The following is a 25639-nucleotide window of genomic DNA, read 5'->3' as shown; positions in this document are numbered from 1 at the left end:
TCGTCACCAGGCTGAGATGGCAAGCAAGATACACACACACAGATACTGTACATACAAATATTTTTGCCTGGAATACAAAACTATGGCTCTCTCTCTGTCAAACACAGAACCCACGATTGCAAACAGGTGCTGGCTTCATCACTCTAAAACCAGTTGTAGATTACTATGGAGCTAATTGGTCCAACATTGACATTTATTACCCTCCTCTCCTCCAGAGAATGATCCTGCACAAACTGCATTTAACGTCATCCTCTTGACTGTGATGTTGGCTTGAATTAAAGCTTGAACATGATTGAGGCAGCTGACCTTATTTTATAATTGATGGTGGTTTATGATAATTTAATGTCCCGAGGTCCCAGGGATGGGAACTCCAAAACTACTGATCATGTTCCATAAATAGAAGCACTTCCAGTGAGCAGCTTTAGAGGAATACTGATGGGTGCTTTCTGATTTTGAATATTTTAAATAAACATTTTCATACTCAAATACAAAGCAATCTAAATACAACATATAAGGATGAGCTAAAAGTACTTTTTCGGGAAATGTTTTTTTCATCTCAAGGTCTCTGCTTCAGATTACATTCAAGGTGTTGCTTCCAAACTTTATAGTGATCCATATACAAAGAAAAACAATGCAACGACGCTGCAGCGCAATAAAAATGATGCAAGTGCAGTACATGGTTGTAACAGTAAGCATCCTGTGTTTCCTCTCTTGCAGTTTTCAGTGAGGACCTACATTCCAGCTTATACTTTGTCAATGCATCTTTGCAAGAGGTAGTATTTGCCAGCACCACAGGGACCTCGGTGCCCTGTCCTGCTGGGGGCGCTGCGCCTGCCTCGCTCCGCTGGTATCTGGCGACCGGCGAGGAGATCTACGATGTCCCGGGCATCCGCCACGTCCACCCCAATGGAACCCTCCAGATCTTCAACTTCCTGCCATCCAGCTTCAGCAAGCTGATCCACGACAACACATACTACTGCACTGCTGAGAACCCTTCTGGCAAGATTAGGAGTCAGGATGTCCACATCAAAGCTGGTGAGTCCACAGAGGAGGGCACAGTGTAGCAGGAGTCCTTGTTGTAATGGCGGTGGATGAGGGAAATAGCAGAGATCCTCCTAAATTTACATTTTTGACTCTTTAACATCTTTAAAGTATTAAAGGCTTATAAAATATTTTCATTAACTGGTGTGTAATAGACATGATCTTGCTTAATGTTTAGTATCTCCAGTATAATACTGCATAATTGTATGCGTAAATGCAATAGTATTATTGTTACTGATGATAGAGTCGACTCCCTATACACCCTGGTGTTGTTTGGGATTCAGTTTGCCTCAAGGACATTTCAGCAGCTTTGAAGTTTCCCAACATGAGGGCTTGATCCTGCGTCCTAATCCGGATGCCCACCCTGTCCCCAGATGTGAAAAAATGAAAAAGAGGTATATAATAACAAAATTTGTCTCTCATGAATGTTTTTTGCTTGGTCTACAGTCTCACGGGAACCCTACACAGTTAGAGTGGCTGACCAGAAGGCTATGAGAGGCAGCGTAGCCGTCTTCAAGTGCATTATCCCTGCTTCTGTCGAGGCCTACGTCACTGTTGTATCATGGGAGAAAGACACAGTTTCACTCAGCTCAGGTAAGACATGGCATACTTCAATGATTTGTACAGAGCATAGCTGGTTAAAAATCAAGCCTAATGTGTAATATGTGAAGCTGAAGGGCCAGTGGTAATGTTAAAATCACATTTTTGAAGGATTTTAGTTATAAAAGAGCACATGAAGCCTTTTTGTTCCCACTTTTCTAAAGACATAATGTGGTTTTAAATGTTTGACAGTCAGGGAGAGGTATGTTTTTTGGGTTTTTTTCTCGTCGCTGTTTATTCCAGCCTCCCCTCCCTGCTCTGCTCCGTGCTCTCTGGACACTATGTTCTGTTTCACTGTGAATCATGTTGTTACCTGTTTACTGTCGTAGTCTGCCATTACCGGGGCTCTGCAGCACTGCACAGCCCTGTCCTCTCACTAGCCAGAGGTTGTTGATAACTGTCACATTGAATCACTGAGCTTCTCTCTCCTATACACACTCCACCTCAGCCAACTCCATTTTGAGTCCAGCAAGGGGTAAAGTGGAACAGTTTACATAGAATCGTTGACCTAGTTACCCTCCTTGTTTGAATCCGGTGGCACAGCATGATAACGCAAGACACCAGAACATTCTGGTTGGATTTTTACTCAAGTTAAATGGGATGCTTATCTCTTGATTGCTCCGTGTACTGCCCGCTGGCTGATTTTGCTTCATACTGTGGCGTTCAGGGACCTGTAAGTGAGCACTTGATGTCATTTGACAGAGGGCAGAATCTGGGACGGTGTTTTGGTGGCATTTTAAATGTGTCTGCTCAAGCGTGAAGATGTGTCTTCTGATCCATGCCAGAGACTTACTAACTCGAGGTTAGTCGAGTTAGTCGCTGCGAGCCGCTGGTTTAAGACATTGCCTAATGTCACGGAGAGCGGGCGGATATGCAGCGTGCAGATATGATTACGCTCTGTAAATGAAATGAATCATGTAGACAAGACTCGGAGATGATGTTTGTTTTGACTGCGGCTGAAAAAAGTGTCCATCGTGAGGATAAAATGCTTTAGCGTACATGTCTACATCTTTATCGAGAGCAAATGTCTGCTGGCCAGAATTAGGAGAAAACCACCTCTTCATGTGTGCATGTGTGTGTCATTCCTTTATTGTGAAAAACAGCCATTGCCAATCATTTCTTAAACCAGCTCTCATTGCACCGTCTACAATGACGTCGTTCCTTCTTTTACAGCGGGCCTGACAGCCTATAGAATATGCAGTTAAGTTTTGATGGATTATATTGTATGCTCAGTGTTCTTTTGAGTTCTTTCGCAAGTGTTCAAAAGAACAACGATATTGGATTGTCCGTGTTTACTCCAATAAGTATTGCAGTAGGCGAGTGCTGTCAAAAGCATGAGCACACTGTCAAAATCACTGCTGCTCCGTGATAAATATTTGATGGTCGATTCTGATGCATGAGCGGATTCACCTCGCACTGTTATGGAGAGGGTATGTTTACTCTAGGAGCGAGGGCTAGAAGGATGTGTGTGCGAGTGTGTTTGTGCCTGAGCGAGAAGCGAGCGACCATAAGGATACCAACAGGGCTCGACAATGGCAACCGGGTGCAGTTTGACCCAGCCTAGTTTTCCGACTCCTTCTCCAGCCCCTCTTTTCTTTTTTTTTCTTTTTTTTTTTAAATTTTTCATGAAAGAAGACTTGGTCTCAGTGGACACAAAATAAAGCTATCCCACAGCTGCACTGAATTATTAATCTCAGGTTTTTTGTTGGGAACGGTAACATCAAGCGCACTTCCCTCCCCTCGCATCGTGCATCAGAATGTGAGGAAGAACCGTCAAGGCTCAAGATCTTAGAGAAGATGCAAAATCACCAGGATGGTGATCTTGAAGAAATTAGGTGCATAATTTCACTTCCACATCCACAGTTTAGATACCCTGAACCATTGAAATCTTTGATCACCACTGATAACGAGTAGAATATATCTGCTTGCTTAATATTGTCAGGTGCAAATGTGCTTTTAAAGATCATTATACATATACGGGCAGAGACAAAACTGGCTTAAATCGCGGCTGCTGAAATCTTTGGATATCCAGTGATTCGCATTAGGGTCAAAAATAGATGCATAATTACAGACTAGGGCCTGTCTTAATTAATCAGCTGTGATTGAAAAGTTAATTACAATATGAATTACCTCTCAGAATGAGGACTGCTTAGTAGTCATTTGAAGCGGCCTGTTTTCAATGTGAATGAGCATGACGCAAGCTCGCTGGGTCTTAATGTTGCCACTAACATACCATTAACCCGTCATGAATTTTAAAATGGATCTCGTGGCCCGAGCTTTCAAATGCCCGGCTCCGATCGCCTCCCCGCTGCTTTTGATAAACAATTGACAGAGCTAATAGAGAGATGAAAGAGGCAAAAAAAAAAGGAAAGAAAAGAAAGTAGAGCGGAGAGGGGAGGCGTTGAGCTGTGTCCTTGTGTGTTGCTGCCACGATTTTATATGGTCGACCTTTATTTCAGTGCTCGTATGTATTGGTGTTGTCACATGTGTGTTTGCACATGCTTATGTTTTTTTATGTGCTCCTGTGTGTTTGCATATCAAGTGGCCATGCTTTTAAAAAAGAGATGGAGCGGGGATGCTTTGTGTTTTTGTGTTTTTCCATCTACCTACCTTTTGTCCCTGATCATTGCAAGGCAGCGTAATGAGCTGGGCGGCATTGGTCTGACTTCAACAAAACCAGGACTTACAGTACTTAGTACAGATATTGAGTGAGCTGCAAACAAAATACTCACCGAGACCTTGGGCTCTCCTTTGAGATGTCTGCACTTTTGTGTTGTGCAATCTGAACTTGTGTCTACTTGCAGTAACACCTGAGTCCTCCTCATTTACAGTATTAGTTGTAATCTATCCGCTCAAAGATGCAGAGATTATTAACCTCTGTGCCTAGCGTGTGCAGTCATGTGTACATCTCCTACACAGCGAGTTCTTGTTGACTTTTCTTACCTTCTACAGATAAAGAAGCAACATCAGAGAGGAGTCAACACAATCTCTGTAGCAAATGACACGCGCATTGCTGCTCGCAGAGCTTTTTATGCATTTTTTAAATACATTTGTATCCATTTAAATCTTGTTCTTTAAGCGTAGGCATCGTGCAAATACTGGAGACCAGCACGAGTTCAACTGAAATTAATTAAGGACAGTACCACAAATTAGACAATAGCAAAAGCTGCGTGTTATCCTTTCATCATCTCGACACATGAGGCAAGTTTAATGTTTGGATGATTTTACGTTTAGATTAGGTTAATAAAGGCTGATGTGTTGGTCATAATAAAACAACAAACAATCAAACAAAACTGAACATCATTTTCCATCACAACGTCTTATGTGTCATTTCAATATGAAATGACCACCTGTTTTTAGTTGTGGCACCTTAATATAAGTCATTAATGGGAGGAAAATCTATTTCTGTCACTTTTCTGGAGCTGAAACGGTTGGTCAATTAATGGACTCATCGACTGACAGATAACTACTAGGCAACTTTTTGGATTTGTAATAAAAGTAAAGATAAAAAAAAAATCACTGGTGGTGCTAACTGCGCTAAATACTAACAGGACAAACACCTCCATCCAGTTACTCATCCAGTGGGAAGCCTGACACAAGAAAAGATAAGGAAGTGCAGGCCGGACAAGCGGCCTGTATATCGCCCCTGGAGTAGACAGGAAAAGAGGGAAAAGGTGAGGAGAGGTGAGGTAAGATTGGGAAAAAAAGAGTGAAGAAAGGGGAATGGAGGCTGAGAGGTCTCCTCTGGCGTGGAGAGATAGGCTTTCCTCCTTGGAACAAACATGAAGGCCTTTCATCTTTTCAGGCTGCAGATTAGGCTAGAGATGGAGGACGGGAGGCTTTAGTCTGTATTAAGACGCACGCTCAGCGCGGGGCCAGCAGGGAGGGATGACTCCCATAAGCCACTCCTACTTCCTGGATGTGCCTCCATCTTGTGATTCCATCCTGTTCATTTTTCACTTTTTTCTCTTCTGTGTTTGACTGGCCCCTTGTTTTTTTTCACTGGCCCAGAAGCAAAAAATGAAAACAACTTGTCTTCCCATAACTGAATAGTTCATGATACAGATGATTACAGTAGTTTTGAGCTTTAATCTGGCTTCAGCACACCAAATTGGTGATGTATTGATGACAGACAATGTCCCACAATTCAAAGAGCTGAAACAGTCACAACGTCAACAGGAAGTGTTTTACTATTTGCACGCTGTTTCATTCTTAAATTCACTTCTAAACATTTCTGAGGCGGGAAATCAACAGTGTTGATTTCAAAAATTTGCAACGTTACGAAAATTGTTGACAGGCTGCTCCAGTGTTGGGAAGCTCTATAAGTGGCTGCAGGGGCAGCTAGCCAGCCAGCCAGGCAGCCAGCGACGCTCACAGACCACGCAGACCACAGCAGCCAACACAGCAAAAGCAAAAATGCAAATGAAAGCCAGGCCAACGACTGAAAGATATTCATACTGCTGTCATTCTGTCATTACATTATTTTTTGACTAATTGTCTTGAACTTACGCAGCTATTGCGTACCAAACCAGTTTGTTAGTTAGTTTGAGTATTGACCCTCTGCTCAGTGTGGAGGGTTTCAGCTGCTGAGTAGTTAACTGAGTTAGCGGTGTGATGTCAGCAGCTGTAAGTTTGTTTCCACAGAGCAGAGAAAAAAGCACATGCTGTTTTACATAAACCATGTGAAGATCGTTTTTTAAAATAATATTATGCTAATTTCTATTTGCGTCTTAATCCCATATTAGACCGATAGATACCGAATCAGTACTTGGTATGGGCTCATACCTGACGCCCAGGTATCAGTATCAGTATCAGGACCGAATACGTTGGAGTGGTGCATCCCTACAATATATACACTTGTTGCTTGTCTGGGATTGTGCCAGATGGCTTCATGGCAGTTTTTATCTCAATATTTTTGCTTTCATACTTTGATTTGTCTGGTATTTCATTTGTTTGTTCAGGTAAAAATGGTTAGCACATTACCATGTCTGTCATTTTATTTATGAACAATTTCTCAATAGTTTTTTCCACAGAATGTATAATATCATGATATATATTGATACTGTGATATGGAATCACAGATAATGTGGTATTGGACCCATAGTTAGATTTAAGTCACACTACCTGTGGAGAGCTGAGTTTTATATTTTTGTGTAGTATGTGCTTTGTGTTGTGTGTTTTTAACAACAGTATCTGACATTGTTTATGTTGCATTCACATTGGAAACAATACAGACTCGCAGTCAGAGAGATCAGTAAGTGCATCTTCTCCCGCTTTTCTTTCTCACCTTTTGCTTTGTTTTCTTCTTCTCTTCTCGTCTCTCCTCCATCCTCCATTCCTTTCCATCCTCCTCCGCTGGCCTTGACTATCGGCCTTCTCTTCTCTCTTTTCATCTCATTGCATAACCTGCTTGGCACAGCGCCCCAGTCAATTTCCTCCTGCGTGGAAAATGCTGTTTTTTATGTGCTTTATGCAAATCAGTCCCTCCAATACTCACAGCATCAGTAAAAAAAAATCTCCAGTTGCATTTTTCAGTCACATTCATGTCGGCCGCTTCCCAGCTGTGCATTTAGCATTTAAGCGATGAAAGTACTTCTGCACTCTCGCATTCTGCTCACTCGTCTCTCATGGGTTCTTGTGAGTGCTTATAGAGGCTAATTAAACAGTTTGCTTGCTAATAGAATCACAGTCTTAACCAGCCACCAGCTCAGTTGCTGGAATGTTAAGGATGTCTTCAAAAGGGGCTACTGTAGGTGTTCGGTTTACAGGATCACCGCTCAGTGGAAATTTATCATGCCAGAGATGTGCCACTGCCTCCATTTTTCACTGAGATTGACAGTGAGGGCACTGAGAGGCAGGCGGAGACGGGGCTGTAAATTCAACACACCCAAAGTCAGGCCAACCTTGAAGGGAGGGCACAGTGGTAGAAATGAGCTCGGAGAGGAGAGGAGATGCAAGGAAATGTAGAGGAGGAGAAGGCAGATTCGAGGGTAAGGAAGTGAGAGGAGAGTTGGGGAAACAAGAGACTGAGAAGGAGGGGATTTGAAAGGTGGGGAGGAGGAGAGTGGGCGAGGCTTTTTCTTTGGTAAACAACGGACTGCGTCACATTAGCCACATGATCTTTTCCCTCTGTCTTCTTCCCCTTCCCACTTTCCCTCCTCACTCACTTTTCCTTCGCTCCATCTCTGCCTCACAATCTCCGCCTCTCGCCACATTTCTGCTCTCGTGTTGTTTGGCGGAGTTGCCACGCGGCAATTCAGGGCAAGGTCTGGATATTAATATGTGCTTGTGTGCATGTGTGCAATTAAGCCATACACATATGTGTCTGTGAGCGTGTTTGTGGTTGCATGGATGTGCATTTTTTGCAGGCTACTCCACCCATCCTGCAGTGAAACCCTATGAAAACAACACAGCCTATCATTTTGCCCCCCTCCCCCCCACACAGATCAGCAGTTAGTGAAATGCTGACCCTTGTCTTTCACTGCACCCCTTTTCCCAGTCCACTCACACATAGCTGCCTGTAAGCTAAAGAAGATGGGGGTGCTTATTGTTTGTGTGCGTGTGTGTGTGTGTGTGTGTGTGTGTGTGTGTCTGTGTGTGTGTGTGTGTGTGTAAAGGTGCAGTAATTGTGCATCTATTTTTATTGAAATGTATCTTCATTGTCTATATGTGTGAGTGACAGGGTGCAGAGTGTGATACTGTCAAGGAGGAGGTGTTTGGGGATGGGGTGGGGGCACTCTCCTGAAAGAAAAAAAAAAAGCCAAGGAAAAAAAATCAATAGTTGTGTGCATTAATCATGCTGCTGCCACAGAGAATTATGGGAACATGAGCTGAAGGATGCATTTGTGCATTTGCAACATACGAGTGTTGTGTGAAGGGGAGTTTGGGGAATTGGAAGAGGACGAGACAAGACCCTTTTAGTAAGAAGTGAGGTTAGAGCAGAGATAGTTGGGGGGTGTTTTCTTCACGTATTGTGTGCACAGCGTGTCTCTGCGTTCCTTTTGTAGAAGACTAAACCCACTGTCTTTTGTAAAGCTCGCTTCAGGATAGCATTCGTTCAGTGTTATTTGAAAGCTTTGATGTCACAGCTTTTGAAATAGCTGAGATTACATTCTTATTTTAACACTTTTATTACATGTCGTGGTTTCTGGGATGGCGTAGCTCCCATTTTTATCCTTTTTGCATTTTTATTTTGGTTTCACGCCGTCCCTCCGCTGTTTGCCATTTGGAATGAAAGAAACCTAGCTCTCCTCCGACTTTCTGTTTGAGCCGTTTGAAGTCTCCATCTTCGCTGTGGTGAAGGCTTGAGGACGTGATACATATTTGATAAGGATCGATAGGAGGGTTACTGAGACAGAGATGGAGGGAAATCGATCTTGGACTGGGCTTCCCAAAAGCATCTTAAACCTAAGGTCATTTTCGGAGCGTCCTTCTGGCTCAGCGGCTGCGGCGCAGACTTGTAATTTCATGCTGAAATACAATGCGCATTTTAATTCCTCCTTGCTTTCACATTCTCTTTTATGATACATCAGTAGAACAATCTAAGTAGAAAGGGCTGTTCTCAGCTTTCAAATTTGTTTAATGCTTTATCTAAGGTTTATGTATTACATCGTGCCATCTACAGACATCCTAATCACTATGCACATAAAACAATAAAGCAATCTGTTTAGTGACAGGAGACTGAACAGCAGACAGCGTTCTGGCATGGTGGCTGTGATTCCCAGCTGATACTCCATACGGATAGACAAAATCAACAACTGTTGAAGCGGGCACTCTTCCATCAGTGTTTACTAATAAACAGTAGCAATATGGCAGCCATTAGGCTGTTTAGGCAGGGAATGATTAGGGTGGTGATGGCTGGGCGCATTGGGAGACTGAACATGCACTCATCTTTAATAGGCAATTTGGCTTTCTGTGATGGGGATGCCCCTTTGTTTTCGACTTGGATTGAAGACAGAAGCTCAAGTAAGCAGTGTTTTGGCAGAGCGTGCTGTCATTACACTGCAGGAATCTGATTTACAGTAATGTCCTAAATTTCGTATAGTTTTGAGGTGTCTGCGCACGACTCACGTGCCTTAGACTGCATTCAATTTAACCCTACTGTGTGTCTTGCACAGCTTGTTATGAAACCAGCACATAGCCAGGGTAACATTAAACAACATTAAACCATATAAACAATGCAATACAGCAATATTAAGAGGTTAATGTGATGACGTGGTCGCAGAAAAGTTCGAAATTTGTGTGTATAGTTGAGTAAAGCCCAGTTAGTGGAACGGGTCCATCCTGCCAGAGCTTATGGATTACTGTAGAGCAACACTGTGTTGAAAATGGACTGGAGCCAGGCCAGAACTAGCCTGGCGCCTGGCCAAGACACAGATTAGTAATAAGCATGGTGTGAGCTAATTACAGCCGGAACAAGCAATTAATTTCTGTTTATAAACTCTCCTGGATGTAGGCTGTTGGATGACTGTGGCTGTGTAGGTGCAAACTCCCTCTGCTCATGCATGTGTGTGCATGTGTTAGTGACAGGTGGCGCGGTTCATGGAGGAACCTTCCCATATGCTCCCAGCTGACACGCTGGGGGAAACAGAGACAAACTGGTGCGCTCAATCACGTCCCATAATGCAACAGTGTCTGATCCCATCTTAAAAGTGACTGATTAGAGTAAAAAAGGCACTTAATAACTCAAATCACTCTGCTGACCTAATAGGGATTTTTCACTCCATTTTTTCTCTCTCCCATCTTCCATCCAATCAAGGATTAATACATGGTCTTATTCTGCTCCCAGGGTGGTAAATCTGAAGAAATACACTAAATCACATTGAGCCTCTTTAAACTTTCACACAGAGCCTTGATGTCTATGCTCCCCTGCTGGGCATCTGTAACACTGATTAGGTATGATCATAGTTTTAGAGCACCTGCTGGACACCAGTCAGAAGAGGAGCTCCAATCGAGGGCTTTCTTCATAAAACAGGTGATAGAGCTACATGTTATAGATTTGTATTTGAGTGTGTTATCTTAATATGGGAAATCCACAGATACACAATAAAGTTTAGTTTACAAAGAGTGGTACTTAGCCTAAAAAAAATAATGTCTTCTGTGGCTCTGGAGGGCATTTTGTGGTTATATCAGCTTGACTTTGGTAACTACAGATTTTACTAGACAGCCTGTATAACTAACTTATCTGAGTTGCATTATGGGAAATGTAGGAACCAGTGTCTGTCTCTTGCTAGTCCCCCAACTTTATTGAACCCAAATAATGAATTGGGCCTTTATTTCGTGATTTACATAAAAAAGCACATACATATTTTGGATTTAATTAATTGATTAAACTTTTTTTGTCAACCAGAAAAAAAAGTAAAATACCAATATTTGCTCCCAGATATTTGGATCTTATTGAGCAGACTATTGGTGACAATAACATCTGAAACAAATGTGGGATATCGTCGTACTATAAGTGAGCTTTACAGTAATCCTTATTGGTATTTTTAATCTAGTATTATGTGGGTTTTCTGTGCTGATATTGGTCTGAACCATTGGTCCATTTGTATCAAGATGAGCTGAGAGAAGTCTTGTTGGTGAAGTTAGCTCTTTTAGTACAACATGACAGTGAAACTGACTTAATTTTTTTTTCAATAATAGACGTTGACTTTTAATTTTAGAAATGAAATAGTTGTCAGGATATTAATGAGGATTATTTTCCAGTATTAATAAACAATGTTTTAGATACACAATCACATATCGTTAAAGTTATTAAGAAATATTAAATAGCTACACAGTCTTAATGCATCATATCAGTTTCAGTTCAGTTCTCCTGTTATTCTCGACAAATCGCTGTCCAGATTGACTTGCTCAGTAGCAAATGACCAGCTGACGTCACTGCAAGGTGACCCTCTATCTTTCTCTTGATGTATGAGGCATCAAGCATCATTATTTTTCTTCAAGGCTCGTTTTCTCTCCTCTTGCCTCTTGTTTGACGCGAGCCTTGAGAACACACACGAAGACAAACACACACGCATTGAGTGTTCTTGCAGCCTGTCTTTGACCTCACCTTGCCTTTGTGCAGCCAGTGACTATGATCCAAACAAAACCCAAACTCCCTGCAGGCTGCCGCTAAGTGGCTGTGGTGAAAACAAAAGGGGCTGGATGGGCGACAGGCGGTCAGTTCCTGTCATCACCTGGCTTTCTATTAGATGACCTGAGCTCTTATGGCTGATACATTTCTGTTTATGTTATTATGTCTATGATCGGTTCTTCAGTATAACAGGAAAACATTCATGCAGAAAACATTAAAGGAGGATTTCAATCTCAGGCTCTGCGCTATGAGTGTGGCCACCCAAACTGTCATTTGCGGCGTTGACGTCAGGAGGTGGCAACCATGAGCAGAGTGGCCTTTTGACAGACGCAGCCTGCAATCTTCACATCAGCGTAGGAATTGAGTCAGCCAATCAGAGCCGAGCGCTCATCGCTGCACACTCTTATCACCTGCATACAGCTGCCGTTGCCCCTCCGAGGGAGCGAGTGAAGAGGGAAAGAAAGAGCAAGAATGAATGGTGTGCCTGAGACAGAGGGTGGTTTGTGTTGAGCAAATTTATGCCTGCATCTTTCTTTCATACAGTTTCAGAGGTGTGTGCGTTTGAAGACGTATTTTTCTGGTTACTATAATCCATATTTGCCATTTAAGGGGGATGAGAGGGAAAAATCATTGTGTTTGTTGTGATTAGTGCTGCATCAGCGCGGCAGTAGTTAAAATGTGATTCAGGGAGGAAACATGCTTTGTAGCCCTTGTGAAATGAGAAGGGAGAGAGAGAGAGAGAGAGAGACAGAGAGAGAGACAGAGAAAGAGACAGACACAGAGAGAGAGACAGACACAGAGAGAGAGAAAGACAGACACAGAGAGAGAGAAAGACAGACACAGAGAGAGAGACAGACAGACACAGAGAGAGAGAAAGACAGACACAGAGAGAGAGACAGACAGACACAGAGAGAGAGACAGACAGACACAGAGAGAGAGACAGACAGGCACAGAGAGAGAGAGAGATAAGCTCAATCTGAATTGATTTTCCTGTTACTTTCTGCTGTACTTGAGTTTCCATAGCAACGTGGTCAGGTTCCCTCGGCCTCCTAGGGCAAGTGTAATTGTTGTCTGTTTCTCCCAGCCAAACTCTCCATTTCTCTCTCTTTCCCTCTTTTCCTTCCACTGTCTAGTTTCTCTCGACAATGCAAATTGTGTGTCGATGAGATTCTCGGACTTTTCTGCAGATAGCTGAGATACTATTAAACGCTTTCACCAACCCGCTGCATCGGAGGGTAGAACAGACCTTTATGCTTATTATTAAGCAACACAAACTTTAACCAAGAAAAAAGTCAAGGGCTACAACTTATGATTATTTTTATTATCGATTAATCGACCAATTATTTTCACAATTAATAATTTCTTGGTTCTATACAATGTCAGAAAATACTGTAAAATACCCTTTAAAATGTCCCCAAGCCCCAATAGACACATTAATATCTCAAAAACTCAAATATATGTTCATATATATATATTACATTCAGTTTACTGTAATTTAAGATAACTATAATTAGTTATCTAATTACTATAATTTAAGATAAGACAAAGTTGCAAATCCTAACATTTGAGAAGCTGGAATAGGAGAATGTCTGCTCTTTTTGCTCTACTTGTGTTTAATAAAGGATTGAGCGGTTATCAAATAGTCAATTAATTGACTAATTGTTTCAGCTCTATGTAGCATTCCAGTTCTCTCTGAGGACGTGTAGGTTTCTGTTGTTTATGATGCCTGTGATTTATTGCAGTGTTTGCCAGTGCATTACGGTTTTGGCCATATGCTGAAAGAAAACTTTGCAGTCACAAAATAAAATGCTGCTGTTGGCCGGGCTGACTATCACAGCACAGGATCTGCTGAATCACATGAAACCGCCACACTCTCACATACTGCCGTGCGCATATTGGCTCAGCAAAAGTCGAGCCTAAATGAGCAAATGTACAGAATAATGAGGTGGAGTCGAGCGGTATTTAGCAAAAGATATGTAAAATGTTCTTGGGCACGTCATCATTTCAGAACACACAGATGGAGCATATCAGATCAAGGATAATGATACTTCAGAAATCCGTTTTAGTTCTAATAAAACTGTATTGCAGAAGTCTGAAGATAATCAAAGAAAACTGCTGTGTCACAACTTTTGCAGGGATTTGATCATAAGCAGAGAATGTGTGTGGAAGAAGAGATTTTAAATGAGGCCTCCTGGCTGAGACGCAGACAGGAAGGGAGAGGAGAAGGAGGCTAGAATAATCCCAAATTGAGTTTGCTGCACATACAAAGATGTCGGCTGGACCCCCTTTTTTTTTATCTGAATTAGATATTACCAGCTCTCTCTCTGACTCCAATGATACACTGCTGTGCGCATAACAAGGCATTCACAGCTGTTTGGAGCCTAATGGCTCAAAGAGGCCTTGCCTGCTCAGCAAGAAGAGATGGAATGCGTCTTGGGTCTGCGATTAGGACTGCTGATCTAGAAACATTTACGTTATGGCTTTCAGGTCATTACAGAAGAAAAATGGTCAAAAGGAGAGAGCCTGGATCAGCATTATGACCCTGAGTAATGTGCAGTATATTAGAAACAAAGGACTGAGGAGATCTGACGAAGACATAAAAACTTTGAGGCTGAAATCTTGTAGCCTTCTTCTCAAAAAATACCTGTTGATATCAAATTTGATCTGGATTATTTGCTATGCTTGTTAAAGATAATTCTTCCTTTGTAAAGCAAATATGGCAACATTTCTTGGTGGTTATATTTGTGCAGAAAACTACTCCCGGTGCATTTCTCTGCATCTGCCTGTCAGTTAACCAGCTAAAATGTAAATGTATTCTGTGCTGCATTTCAAGTGAGCTCCTGTATCTGTGATAGCCTTGGACCTGTCCCAATCTGCTCTGTGTTTTCTTGCTCCAGATCAATGCTAATTAATACACATCTCCCCCAGGGACAGCGGGGAGGCCACGCGGAGAATCAGAAATGGCCATCATAGGCTAGGCTCGGTCAGAACCATACACGAGACAGGAACCTTCGGAAGTATTTGCATACAGGAAGTAGTCAAAGCTTCGCCTCACGTGTGTAGGGGCGTCGTTCAAGGATGCTTGGCGGGCCGTCGGCGCTTGTCCAGTGTACTTGCATGCTGATTGGTTATTTAGGTGGTGACAGTGCCTGGTCTAAAAATGTGCTTTAATGCAAATCCAGTTCAGAAGAAGTTCAGCCTCTGTCTTGTTTGAACAGCCATATTCAACACCTCAGTACAAAGGGGGGGACACTTGTGCTTTACTGTAAAATCAGCTGAGTGATAAAGAATGTCTGTGCCCGTACATAGACCACAGTCTGAGTGTGTCAGACCTCCTGGTTTTGTGCTTGTTTTGTTTACCCTCCTGTTTCTCGTTCTCCTCTTTCCATCTCCCTCTGAAATGCACTGTTAAAACAAGTAAAAAAATATGAAAATGGGAGCCATGTTTTTGTGCATGCCTGGCGGACAGATAGGCGCTGCATAACTAGCAGTTTCCTCTGAAGTAGGGAGAAATCTATTTGCTTGTAGAAGCTGCTTGCATAATCCTTTAGTTACACTTGCCAGCTGTGAGCAAAGATACGGCGCTGTGGGATTTGGCATGAATATCATTGGGAGGACAAAGAAATGAAACTGATAAGTGTTTGTGCACAGGGTCCTTTGCATAATCCAGGATAACCCATAATCTGGGTTCTTTAAAATCATGCCCAAATATATGTGGTGAGAAACCATTAATGAGAACATACTGTTTGGGAAATTTGGTTTGCCCAAAAATAACTTAAGCGTTTGAGCTACTCTGAAATCAGAGATCTGATTGATTTGTTTTTGGATGTTTTATTTTTTTTTTTTTACCATCAAATGTTGAATCAGAGATATGCTGCTGAGAGACTGATGGTGAATTTAATTTCAGAGAAAAGAGAAATGTGCTGTAGATATTCTCTTGGCCGTATTTTGTGTGCCACATTTCCATATATACGGTACAGTCTGGCCTTGTTTTGGTTAACACCCATATGAAAGGATTTATTCTTACTGAAACACACCTCACCTCTCTCTCTCTCTCTCTCTCTGCTGCATATCCTCCTTTCCTTCTCTTTCAGTCAACAGTGTGCACAGCAATAAAGAAAAAACACATCACTCAACAGCTTTCAATACATCTGTCCTTTCTCTCCCCACCTCGCCGTGTGTTTGTTTGCTCAGCCTCCTCTGCCCTGGCGCCTGTGTTTTATACCTCTCTCAATGTGTTATTGGATGGTAATAGACAGCTGCTGAAAGCTAGCATGAAATAGCAGCATGCTCTGTGTGGACCTCATATTGTATAATACACAGATCCAAAAGTCCAAAGAATGTCATTTGTTTAGAATTTTTTCCTCTATTGGCACGTTTTGTGAAAATTTTCACTAATTGTTTTCAAATTATTGCAGTGTGATTTAGATCCACTAGATCCCTGAAAGAAAAAAAAAAGAACATATCAGTAACAGCAGATAAAGAATAAATTGTCTGCAATAATAAAATAATAATTAAAACTCTTACTGAAATTGGAAGAGTCCTTCAAAACATTTGGGCATAGACGTTAAAAAAATGAATTGAATAAAAAAAGATATTCTGCATTTTTGTTATGTTATCAAGTACCAAAAGACAAAAGAATAGACGAAATTACCAGTGCAAACAGGATTGAGTAGTTCATTGTTCGGGGAGTGGTTTTAGCTGTGGCATAATACACATTTGTTACACCAGGGAGTATTTATGGCAGTAGAACAGTATATGTGGGATCGACTCAAAATACACTGCAATGCTTGTGTTCAGTGTAATAAAGGAATGTGTTTTAAACAGCTTTTGACCAACAGTGGAGCTGTGTGGCACATGAGGAATAAGATACATCAGACTTTTCCTACAAACTAATTACTTGATCAGCTCATTGTTGGATTTGGTATTTTCATTGGATTTTTTAACAATACGAAATATCCAATTTTACCAACTTTATCTTTTAAGTCAAACACTGTTAAAAATTTGCCAAATGTCCCGACTGTATGTACTGTAACTGCTAAGAAAGTGTCCGATGGAATAGTTTGTCTGAGAGAAGATCCGCCCATGCAAATGGCCCTAGTTTTCTTGATTTTTGCAACATAGCTGCCATGGTTGTCTTTGGCCTGCGTCTACAGCATGTCTCTAATGCCCAAATAACATTAACATTTCATTATCCGGGGGAAACAATAGAAATCTACAAAAAAGAAGGGGAAGTGTCCCCATCCAGAAGGACTAAAATATTGATGCGGCTGTGAGGTAAATGGCTCCAAATCTGAGCAAGAGGGTGAAAATGCGAGCTATGAGGAGAGTGAGCAAGGCGAAGAGGGGAAGACATCGCTTGTAAAGCTGGGCTCTGAGGGGCTCGGGCGCATAATCAATGAAGTGAAGTGTGTGTTGTATCTGTGGCGTCGACTCGGCTTCACAGAAGCCAATCCTATTTTTACAGGGAAGACAGGTCTGTTGCTATGCTCTTTGAGAAGGTCTCCTGCAGCATGGAAAAGAGAGGGAGCATCCACTAAGGGGTCGCATCACACCTCAGGAGTGGACAGAAGAAAAAAGAGCAGTCGAAATGAGCGGAGCCGCCACTGCTAGGTGACACATTCAATTGATTATTGATGATTTGATCCATTATACACTCAGAGGAATGTGTTGACACCAGCAGAAATGGACTCTGTATTTATTCATTTCTTTTTAGCCAGAGGTGTGAATGCAGTGAGACACATGCTGTCTGGCTAAAGAAGAGGTGCACATGAGGAGTGTGCTTTAACTATTTATTAACAATTTCATTTTTTAGAATTTACTTATTTACTTCCTAAATTCCAAATCGAAAACTTGGTCGATGGGTTAAAAAAGATTGTAATTCAAGTCCCGTTATTGAGTTTCAGTGAAATTGTCTGTCTGGTCACTGACCATCACTGCCGTGGGTCCTTGTAGGCTTTGTCCGTAAGAAAAGATGATGTTTGCCTCTGTTGTTTACTGGTAAACATGTGGATAAATTCATGCTTACGTGAACAAAGTTACTGTACAGACAAGATAATCTTTCCCAAACAAGTCAATCAGATTGTCTGCGGACCGTGTTTTTTGTGTTGTCTTGTCCAGATGTCGTCTATTAGACATCAGATTAGGAAGAGTGGTGTTGGATTAGCCAATCCAGAGCCAGAATCATCTTAGATTAGATTATAATATATGGACATCTGGGTCGCTGCAATGGCTCTGCTCAAGCAAAATAACATTAAGTCAGTGTTACGCAGCTAGACAGTACACAGACTGTAATCAGCAGCCAGGCAGAAGGAGGATGACAGCATTAGGACATAGATGGATGAGAAATCCTTCGGTTTTACAACTTCCCAATCACAGTATGGCGACAGACAGCACAACAAAAGCTGTGCTGCTGCTAACTGTCTGTGCAAAGTCAAAATTACAAGGCGAAACAGGAGGTGTGTCATCTGATTGTACAAAGCCCAGAAACTCTGAGCTTGTGTGTATGTAAAAGAAGGTGATCAGGCCTCTGGTGCAGACAGCCCTGTCTGCTAATAATAATGGTTATTTTCTCCTCTCTCTCTCTCTCTATGCTCAGCGTTTGTGCCCGGGCCTCTTGGCAGAGAGATGTGCAGAGATTACACCTTCTAATTGTTTCTAGCATCTGTTGGCCAGCGTAGTTCAATGTAGTTTAGTGCAATGTAGACCGGTTTTAATGTAGTATGGATCTGAAATAATGATGATGACTTTGGAGTGGTATGTTTGTAACATGGCTTTGAAGTGCTCTAAAGCATGTAAAGTACGTGTGGTCAGGAGAGGCGAAAAAGAAAGAATAGATCGTTCACATTAGTTGTTACTATCTCACTAAATTTAACTCACACAGATTATTGATGTACCAAATGTACATTTTTTAAACACACATTGACTTGCGCTTTTATTTCTTTTAGCAGAGGTGGGAAGAATGTTTTTGATAATCTGCTGCAGGCGCGTTTCAGTTCGTACCAAAACATACTGAGGTTCGATACTCGTCCTCAGTTAACACACATATATTGCATCAATAGAAACATGCTGGCTAAGTTTTATGTACCGCCTCTGTGTTTTTTTTAAAGCCTCAGGAGTAGCATACTCTGCATATGAATGAATCAAGCTGAACAAATACCCGACACAACCCATATGATGACTGATGAAGTTGTTAATGTGTGACATTATTGGAGGTGACAGTGTGATCTGGTCTCTCATCAGTGGCTTTTCTGCCTCTCCGACAATCTGGAGAGGAGCGAAAGAAAATGATCAGAAAATGAAATATGGCGTGTCATTTTTTTGTATTTGCTGCACATTTCGCAAAGGGTCCCGTGATGCCTGTCTGCAGGAAAATGACGCCTGCAGGCACACACATATGCACACAGTGTGTCTGCTTTATGTCATTCGTGCATACAGTACGTGTGTGACAGTCCGCCTCTCCCTTTGAAAGTGTATATGTGAGTGTGTGATTCCAGTTGCATTTGTCACTCTTTTTTCCTCGGGTGTGTGTGTGTGTCATGTCTGATTAAAGTTAACCCCTGTGAGGCGGCTGGTGCACCCCTCCTCTGTGTCCCCCATCCCCCATCTACCTCTTCCTCCCCTCTCCCTCCACTCCTCCACCCTTCTATCACTCCATCCCTGTTCTCCTTCCTCCTGGCACTCTGACAACACAGGAGAATACGCTCCCTCAAGGTCCCACCCTCCCTTTCTGGCTCCCGCGGGTGGCGTTTCCTTGGAAACAGTGTCAGAGTTGACTGGGTGGGTGCAGATAGATGGCTGCCCTTTATCGGACTACACCACTGGTCCATTAAAAGCAGCAAGACTGGACCTGTGAGCACACTTGCACCCCTCTGTTCTCACCCCGAATGGACCGTTCCACCTGACACGCGTGAATATTAGCTCGACCCAGGCTGAGTGTGTGTGTGTGTGTGTGTGTGTGTGTGTGTGTGTGTGTGTGTGTGTGTGTGTGCATGCACATTCTTTTTTCTGTGTGTATTTTGAATGTCTGTGTTTAATACTGCCCTGTGTGCAGTGAGTGTCTGTGTCTGTGTGACTGATCAGAAATATCTCTCATTGAATTGGGCATATTTGGGGAGAAATTCTGTGCAAGTGTCTTCCTTCCTCTGTGTCCTTGGGAGAGAAACAAAATGGAGACTGGTCTTTTCTCTGCTTTGTCTCCCTTCTCTCAAAATGATGGAGCAAAGAAACCCAGATCCTACGACAGCTTGCTATTTGGAGGGTGAATTTTTAACAGCTATATTACACTTCCAGATATGTGACTACAGTAATTGTCTGTTGAATTATTTAAATCCAAACATCTGCAATTGGTGTTGAGGCCACACATCAGCAGGGAGCAACATGAACAAACCAAACCTGATGCATTTTCTTAATTTAAATAGGATCTGTTACAAACACCTCATTGTTGGATGTGGCAGTAATTGCTGGCAGTATTAAAGCAGTCTACCATACAGAAGATATTGCAAATACATATTGCATGAGCTGTATTTTAGTGTCATCACATGATTTATCACCAAACACATTCAGACACAGTACAGACTGGATGTTAAAGGCATAGTTATGGAATGTGTCTATTAAAATTCTAATTTAAATAATTCAAAGTGTAGTTTTAATTTTTTTTCCAATTATAATGCACAAAACTGTGTTGTCGGTCGGATTACAATTCTTGCATCATTAGTGAAAAACACAGTGTTTCCCGTTTTTTGATGTCAACTTCATCAGCGTTTCCAACTGTAAAACTACAATGAGTCTCGTGTTTGTCAAACTGGTGTGATAGCTTGTCAGTAAACACTAGAAAAATAACAAAAATGACAACAAAACATTTCTCATGTTTCCTCATTATGTGCTTGTTCTCCCACTACCATTACTGCTCTGTCATCTCCAAACCCGGTAGAGTGCAGATCTGCATGAGGTGTGTCCTGGCAGCCCGTTCTCACTCCCATTGCATAAAATACGACAGCTTGGCCAATGGTGCAACACTATGCTACAGCGCCAAACCATGGCGCTATAGCATAGCATCATCTCTGAGGTGCCCCTCTAGTGTAATGTTTTGATGTGCTGATGAAGTCAGGTGACGTAGTATAATGAGTGAGAAGAGCCTGTGTAGAGAGGAGGCCGGGTCGGGTGGATGGGTCAAACACAGGCCTTGTGTGAAACCAATAGTTAATGTTGACTTTTTAACTTATGATGTGTAGCATATGTCACTTATGTAACTTATGGAACTAACGTAGTTATTTTAACCCGAACTATGAGCTTTTCCTAAAACTAACCCAGTAGTTTTGGTTGCCTAAACCAACCAAACAGGGATGTTGAGTGCATATCTCAACATTAACCACATGTTTATTATTGTCGCTATGACGGCAAGGGTCACCCGACAATGGCAGCGAATCCCACCTGACTGTTCTTAACGATGAAGGTCATCTGACTTTGTCCTTTCCTGCATGTCCAAAACGCTGCGTATTTATCATTGCCAACTTGATTGTGCAGCCCCGCACCTGCAAAAGTGACACTAGAGGGCTGCAGAGAGCATCATAGTTTGAAGAGTAGAGCCGCTAATGTTTGACAAATTGGGGGAGAGAACGTGAAGCAGTTGTTGATCACTTGTTGCCCCTGCTGCCCGGTTAGGAGGCGTGAGGAGTAAGCAGTCAATGGTGGTATGAAACAGAACAGTTAATAAGATAGGTTATCCAAAAATTGTCAATCACCGCAACCAACAGAGGTCCTGGAGCACACAGTCATAATTGTGTACAAAAAATAGACTGGAAGAATAGAATAGGGTCCAGTAGTGAACGCGATTAGCTGTGGAAAGACTTTTTAACTACATCCTTGACTTGGTGCTAGTGTGCCTGAAGTAAGTCCTTGGCTTCCCTTTCTCTATAATCCTCACATTGATATTTTAACTCTTTCTTAATAGCAAATGTTTTACATCTTAATTTAAAAACCCATGTTGTTTTTAGCCAGATGGAGTACTTGGCTGGTGAATACATTTAGAAGAGAGCATATGTATGGTGGTTATGAGTTCATATCTGCACATGGACCCGTGTGTTACTCGTTGCCGTTGTCGGTTGAGTTGTTTAGCTGATGATTGGTTGGGTTAGAGTAAGAATATCAGGGCAAGCTAATCAGAGGCAGAGCAGGGCAGAGTGGGATTCTTGCATTCACACATAGCGCGCACTGTGGCAATGTCCCCTACGGCGGAGGCAGCCAGCTAATGGTGTTTGTTGTGTAGCTCATGTGATGAGGAAATGAAGGTGTCTCCTTTGTCTCAAGTCAACAAACGTTCTAACAAACTCTACACACAAAAATGCCTTTAGTCTGTTTTGTCTCTGTTTCAGGCCCTTGATAAAGGTATTTAGCTTTATTTGATAAAGGTATTTAGCGTATTTAGCTTTATGAGATAAAGCTTGATAAAAGTCCCGACTAAACTATTTTCTATCGGGGAGTTAAGCTTGATCCATCACAAAACAGAGATAAAGTAGATGTAATTTCTGTCTGCTGCGTATGTTTTTAAATTAACCTGTAATCGTGCATTTGTCCGCCAAAATGGACACAAATCTGCCGGAAACAGCAGATTTAGCGAACACTGGTTAGCTGAAATTAGGTCAGAGAGACGCTGGAGTGTAACGTAATATTATGTGTTTTTTGGAATATGTCATGCCTTTTGCTAAACGCTTCACAACAGAAACTCGAGCGATATCTGATCAAATGTATATTAGTTACAGTTTTTCTTTTTTTCTTAGTGCATGCCTGCATCCCCAACGTGTGATTGCTCCGGGGGCCGCCGCCCTTCACTTTTCCAGCAGATGGAAAACAGCACATGGGAACCTCAGCCTTTATTTACAGCCAAACTGTAATCTGCACTGCACATTCACTGCTAAACTGACATCTCCGCTCACATCCACCGCAACTGTTCTGCTGCTCCACCACTCACTCACCACACACACACACACACTACAACGCACTGCACTATTCCTTAGAGGAGCTACGCTAGTCTTAAAACACGAGGAAGAAGTTTTGTTTTTTTAATAAAATGCTGGAAATAATAAAATGTAACTTTTTTTTAACACACATAAACACTCATGCATGCACACGTGCACACATGTGCACACACACACACACACACAGTATTATGTATTTAAAGTAATTACCTCAGGCTTGATCCAGACTGAGTTTAGTAGCATGTGATAATCCATGTAGGCGGCATATGGGAGGAGGGGAATTAGAAGTCCAGAAGAAAATAAAGAAATTAAAGTGTCCTGGTGGCTGTCTGCATGTCTGCAGGAGGGAACATCATGTGACAGTCCAAGGGTGTGTTGTTAGGAGTGTGTGTGTGTCTACAAGTGCATGCATGCAAGTGTGTGTGTGTGTTAGAGAAGGAGTGTGATTATTTGTAACTGATTTAAGATTTTCTGTTCACATGCAGTGATCATGTCAACAGTGAGGATGGAGGAAGAGGTAAAGGAGGATGTTGCATATGCTGAGTGAACGAATATCAGACAGATGGTGTAATTAATGACATCACTGGAAACGGAGCGTGAGGCTTTATGCTGTAAAAAGGGTCATCATAATATCATCAGAGGAAACCTCAGCCAGTTGATAACTAGAGGATGAAAAAAATCAGCTCCATGTTGTCAGAATCACATACTAATTTGGATAACCTCCCACACAGAGACTTTGTAAATTGATTGAACTGCCACAGAGCCTGTACTTTCGACAAATTCTCATCCAATTTCACCTCCTGTTTTTTTGGCACCAGGGTATCTTTTCCTGGTTGATTTGCATCAATAAACCTCAGTAAGCAAGGCATTGTAATGCCTAATTGGGCGGTAATGAGCTGTCGCATTATGCAGAGTGCTGAGGTTCAAGCTTATTAGTTGCTTGGTTGCCCATAACATTTTCCTGTTTTCTCTCTGCTACTTCAGTGTTGCATGATTGTCAATGCAATCTCCTTTTCTCTCACACCTTCTTTCCTCTCTCTCTGCTTCACCCCTATTCTTCTCAGCCATTTCTCTCAATCTTATCCCCCCCCTCTCTCTGCTGTTCTAAAAATAGTCTCCTATTATCCAGGAGGCCGGGGCCATGTACAGTGAGGCAGCAATCAGCATGGTGGCCATGCACATCAAGATTCACAATAGCTGTCATTCTGCTAACGCTAGCTAATATAATTCTCTCTACATCACTCAGAGCCCTGCTGGACTGAGTGGAGGTTTATATTCTTGTATAATCTGAATTTAAGTTCCACTGTTTTTTTTTTTTTTTTTTTTAGAATTTCATGCAATTCCCTGAGGTCTAAAAAATAAAGTTAGTGTTTAAGAGAGAAAAATCCCTCACAAATCCAGTGTTTTTGGTGCATGTCTAGTTCTTTGTCTCTCCCTCAGAGATGGCTCTTTTCAGTATCTGTCGCTTTAAATGTAGATGTGCCACTACTCACCAGGGACATGCTATTCTACCTGGCTCCAGTAAACTCTGCAGCTCGCCTCTACATGTTTAGGGTCTAACTGCGATGCTTATTGTACGTGGTGAGGATTAGCTAGTTAGTGCCACTTGTTAATCCCTATGACCTACAGGTCTCCTTGGAAAGTTATACATGGGTTTATAGGCAACATCTCCTCCTCTGGGCCAGAGCAAAGTGATGACCAGCCGGTAACCAGGCTTATCTATCTCCAAGCACAGGCTAACCAGGCCTTCAGCCTGAAAACAGTGCTGGCCTGAAAATGCAAGGGTGAAATTATTTAAATTCAAATCAGAACAGGCCAGTGTGATGCCAGAACAGTGCAGAGTGGTGCTTAATACCATTTCATCACACCAATCGATGTAACACACCAAAAGATGTAAAATTACAGCAGTCTCGTCACATGGTAATCAACAAGTGAAAAGATACAGAATGACCCTGAATTTTTTTGCGTACCTCATTGAAATGAATAAGGGGTCTGTGTTTTTCATGCAGTGCTAATGTTGTGCTGCAGTAGGGCTGGATGCTCAACTTTGGGGCCAGCTCAGTGTGAGTAAGGGCCCCCAACACAAAACACTACAGGAGCAAGGCAGAGATGTCCCCTTGTTGCATTTTCAGTTTTGGTCAGCAACCACATTTACATGCGCAAGTTTTCCACAAAATAGGACTACCTGAAAATGCCTCAAATCATAATTAGACACAAAGACATCATCCACTGAGGACGCAGGTTAAAACACAACTCTGGACTAATGCTTATGAATCAGATGACGTTGAATAGACACATAAATTAGCTGGATGGAGAGCAGGTTGCTCGTTAGTCAACCAGTGCCTAACCCCAGAAGACACCAGCCAACAAATTGGACATTTCTCTTGGTGTCCCATCCTGCTGCCTCTTGGGGCCTGCAATTAGCACTGCAGGAAGGAGGGTGTTTTTGTGTTCAGGTGGCAGTGGAGAATGACGGGGTTGAGGGGTGGTGGGACTGTGTGAAACATTTTCATCTTTCAATTTGAACGCAGTAAGGAAGAAAAACGTGCCCTGAGGCGACTGTTGACGTTGCGTTCAGAGCTGCTCTGTGTTAAGCTCCTGCTCAGTATTGTTATAATGTATTTATACAACGCTGCTAAACGGTGAGACCTGTTCCACATTCATCTACATAAAGCACTACTGTAGCGCCTAAGGGTGGAAATAGACATGCACACACACACACACACACAGTCATACACACATAAACAGACGCAGATGAGATCATTAAGCAAAGCCCTCCCGTTGCTACCCCCAGCCTCTCAACACACCCTGCGTTCACTGTTGATTCCCCTGCTCACTTGTCACTCGTGATTGCCAAAAAGCAAGGCACCATATGCCATTCTGTCTGTAAGCGCGACCACCGCCTGTGTCATCTTAAATACACCAACACATACGCACAGGAAGACTC

General features: G+C 42.3%; 1 protein-coding gene across 5 annotated transcripts in view; it reads left to right on the top strand.

The window, feature by feature from the left end:
• The first annotated feature begins 1517 nt into the window (after positions 1-1517).
• The window catches only part of dscamb (Down syndrome cell adhesion molecule b), a 96863-nt gene continuing 72741 nt past the window's right edge, over positions 1518-25639 (top strand). For all 5 annotated transcript variants that reach the window (XM_041940173.1, XM_041940172.1, XM_041940170.1 and 2 more), the window contains exon 1: positions 1518-1635. In XM_041940173.1, the coding sequence (XP_041796107.1) occupies positions 1533-1635 (103 nt within the window). In that variant the 5' untranslated portion in view covers positions 1518-1532. The remainder of the gene's footprint in view (positions 1636-25639) is intronic.

Source organism: Chelmon rostratus, chromosome 7 (genome assembly GCF_017976325.1).
Source record: "Chelmon rostratus isolate fCheRos1 chromosome 7, fCheRos1.pri, whole genome shotgun sequence".
Taxonomy (NCBI): Eukaryota; Metazoa; Chordata; class Actinopteri; order Chaetodontiformes; family Chaetodontidae; genus Chelmon; species Chelmon rostratus.
Note: the sequence above shows the minus strand (reverse complement) of the source record. Positions and strands in the feature narration are given on the sequence as shown.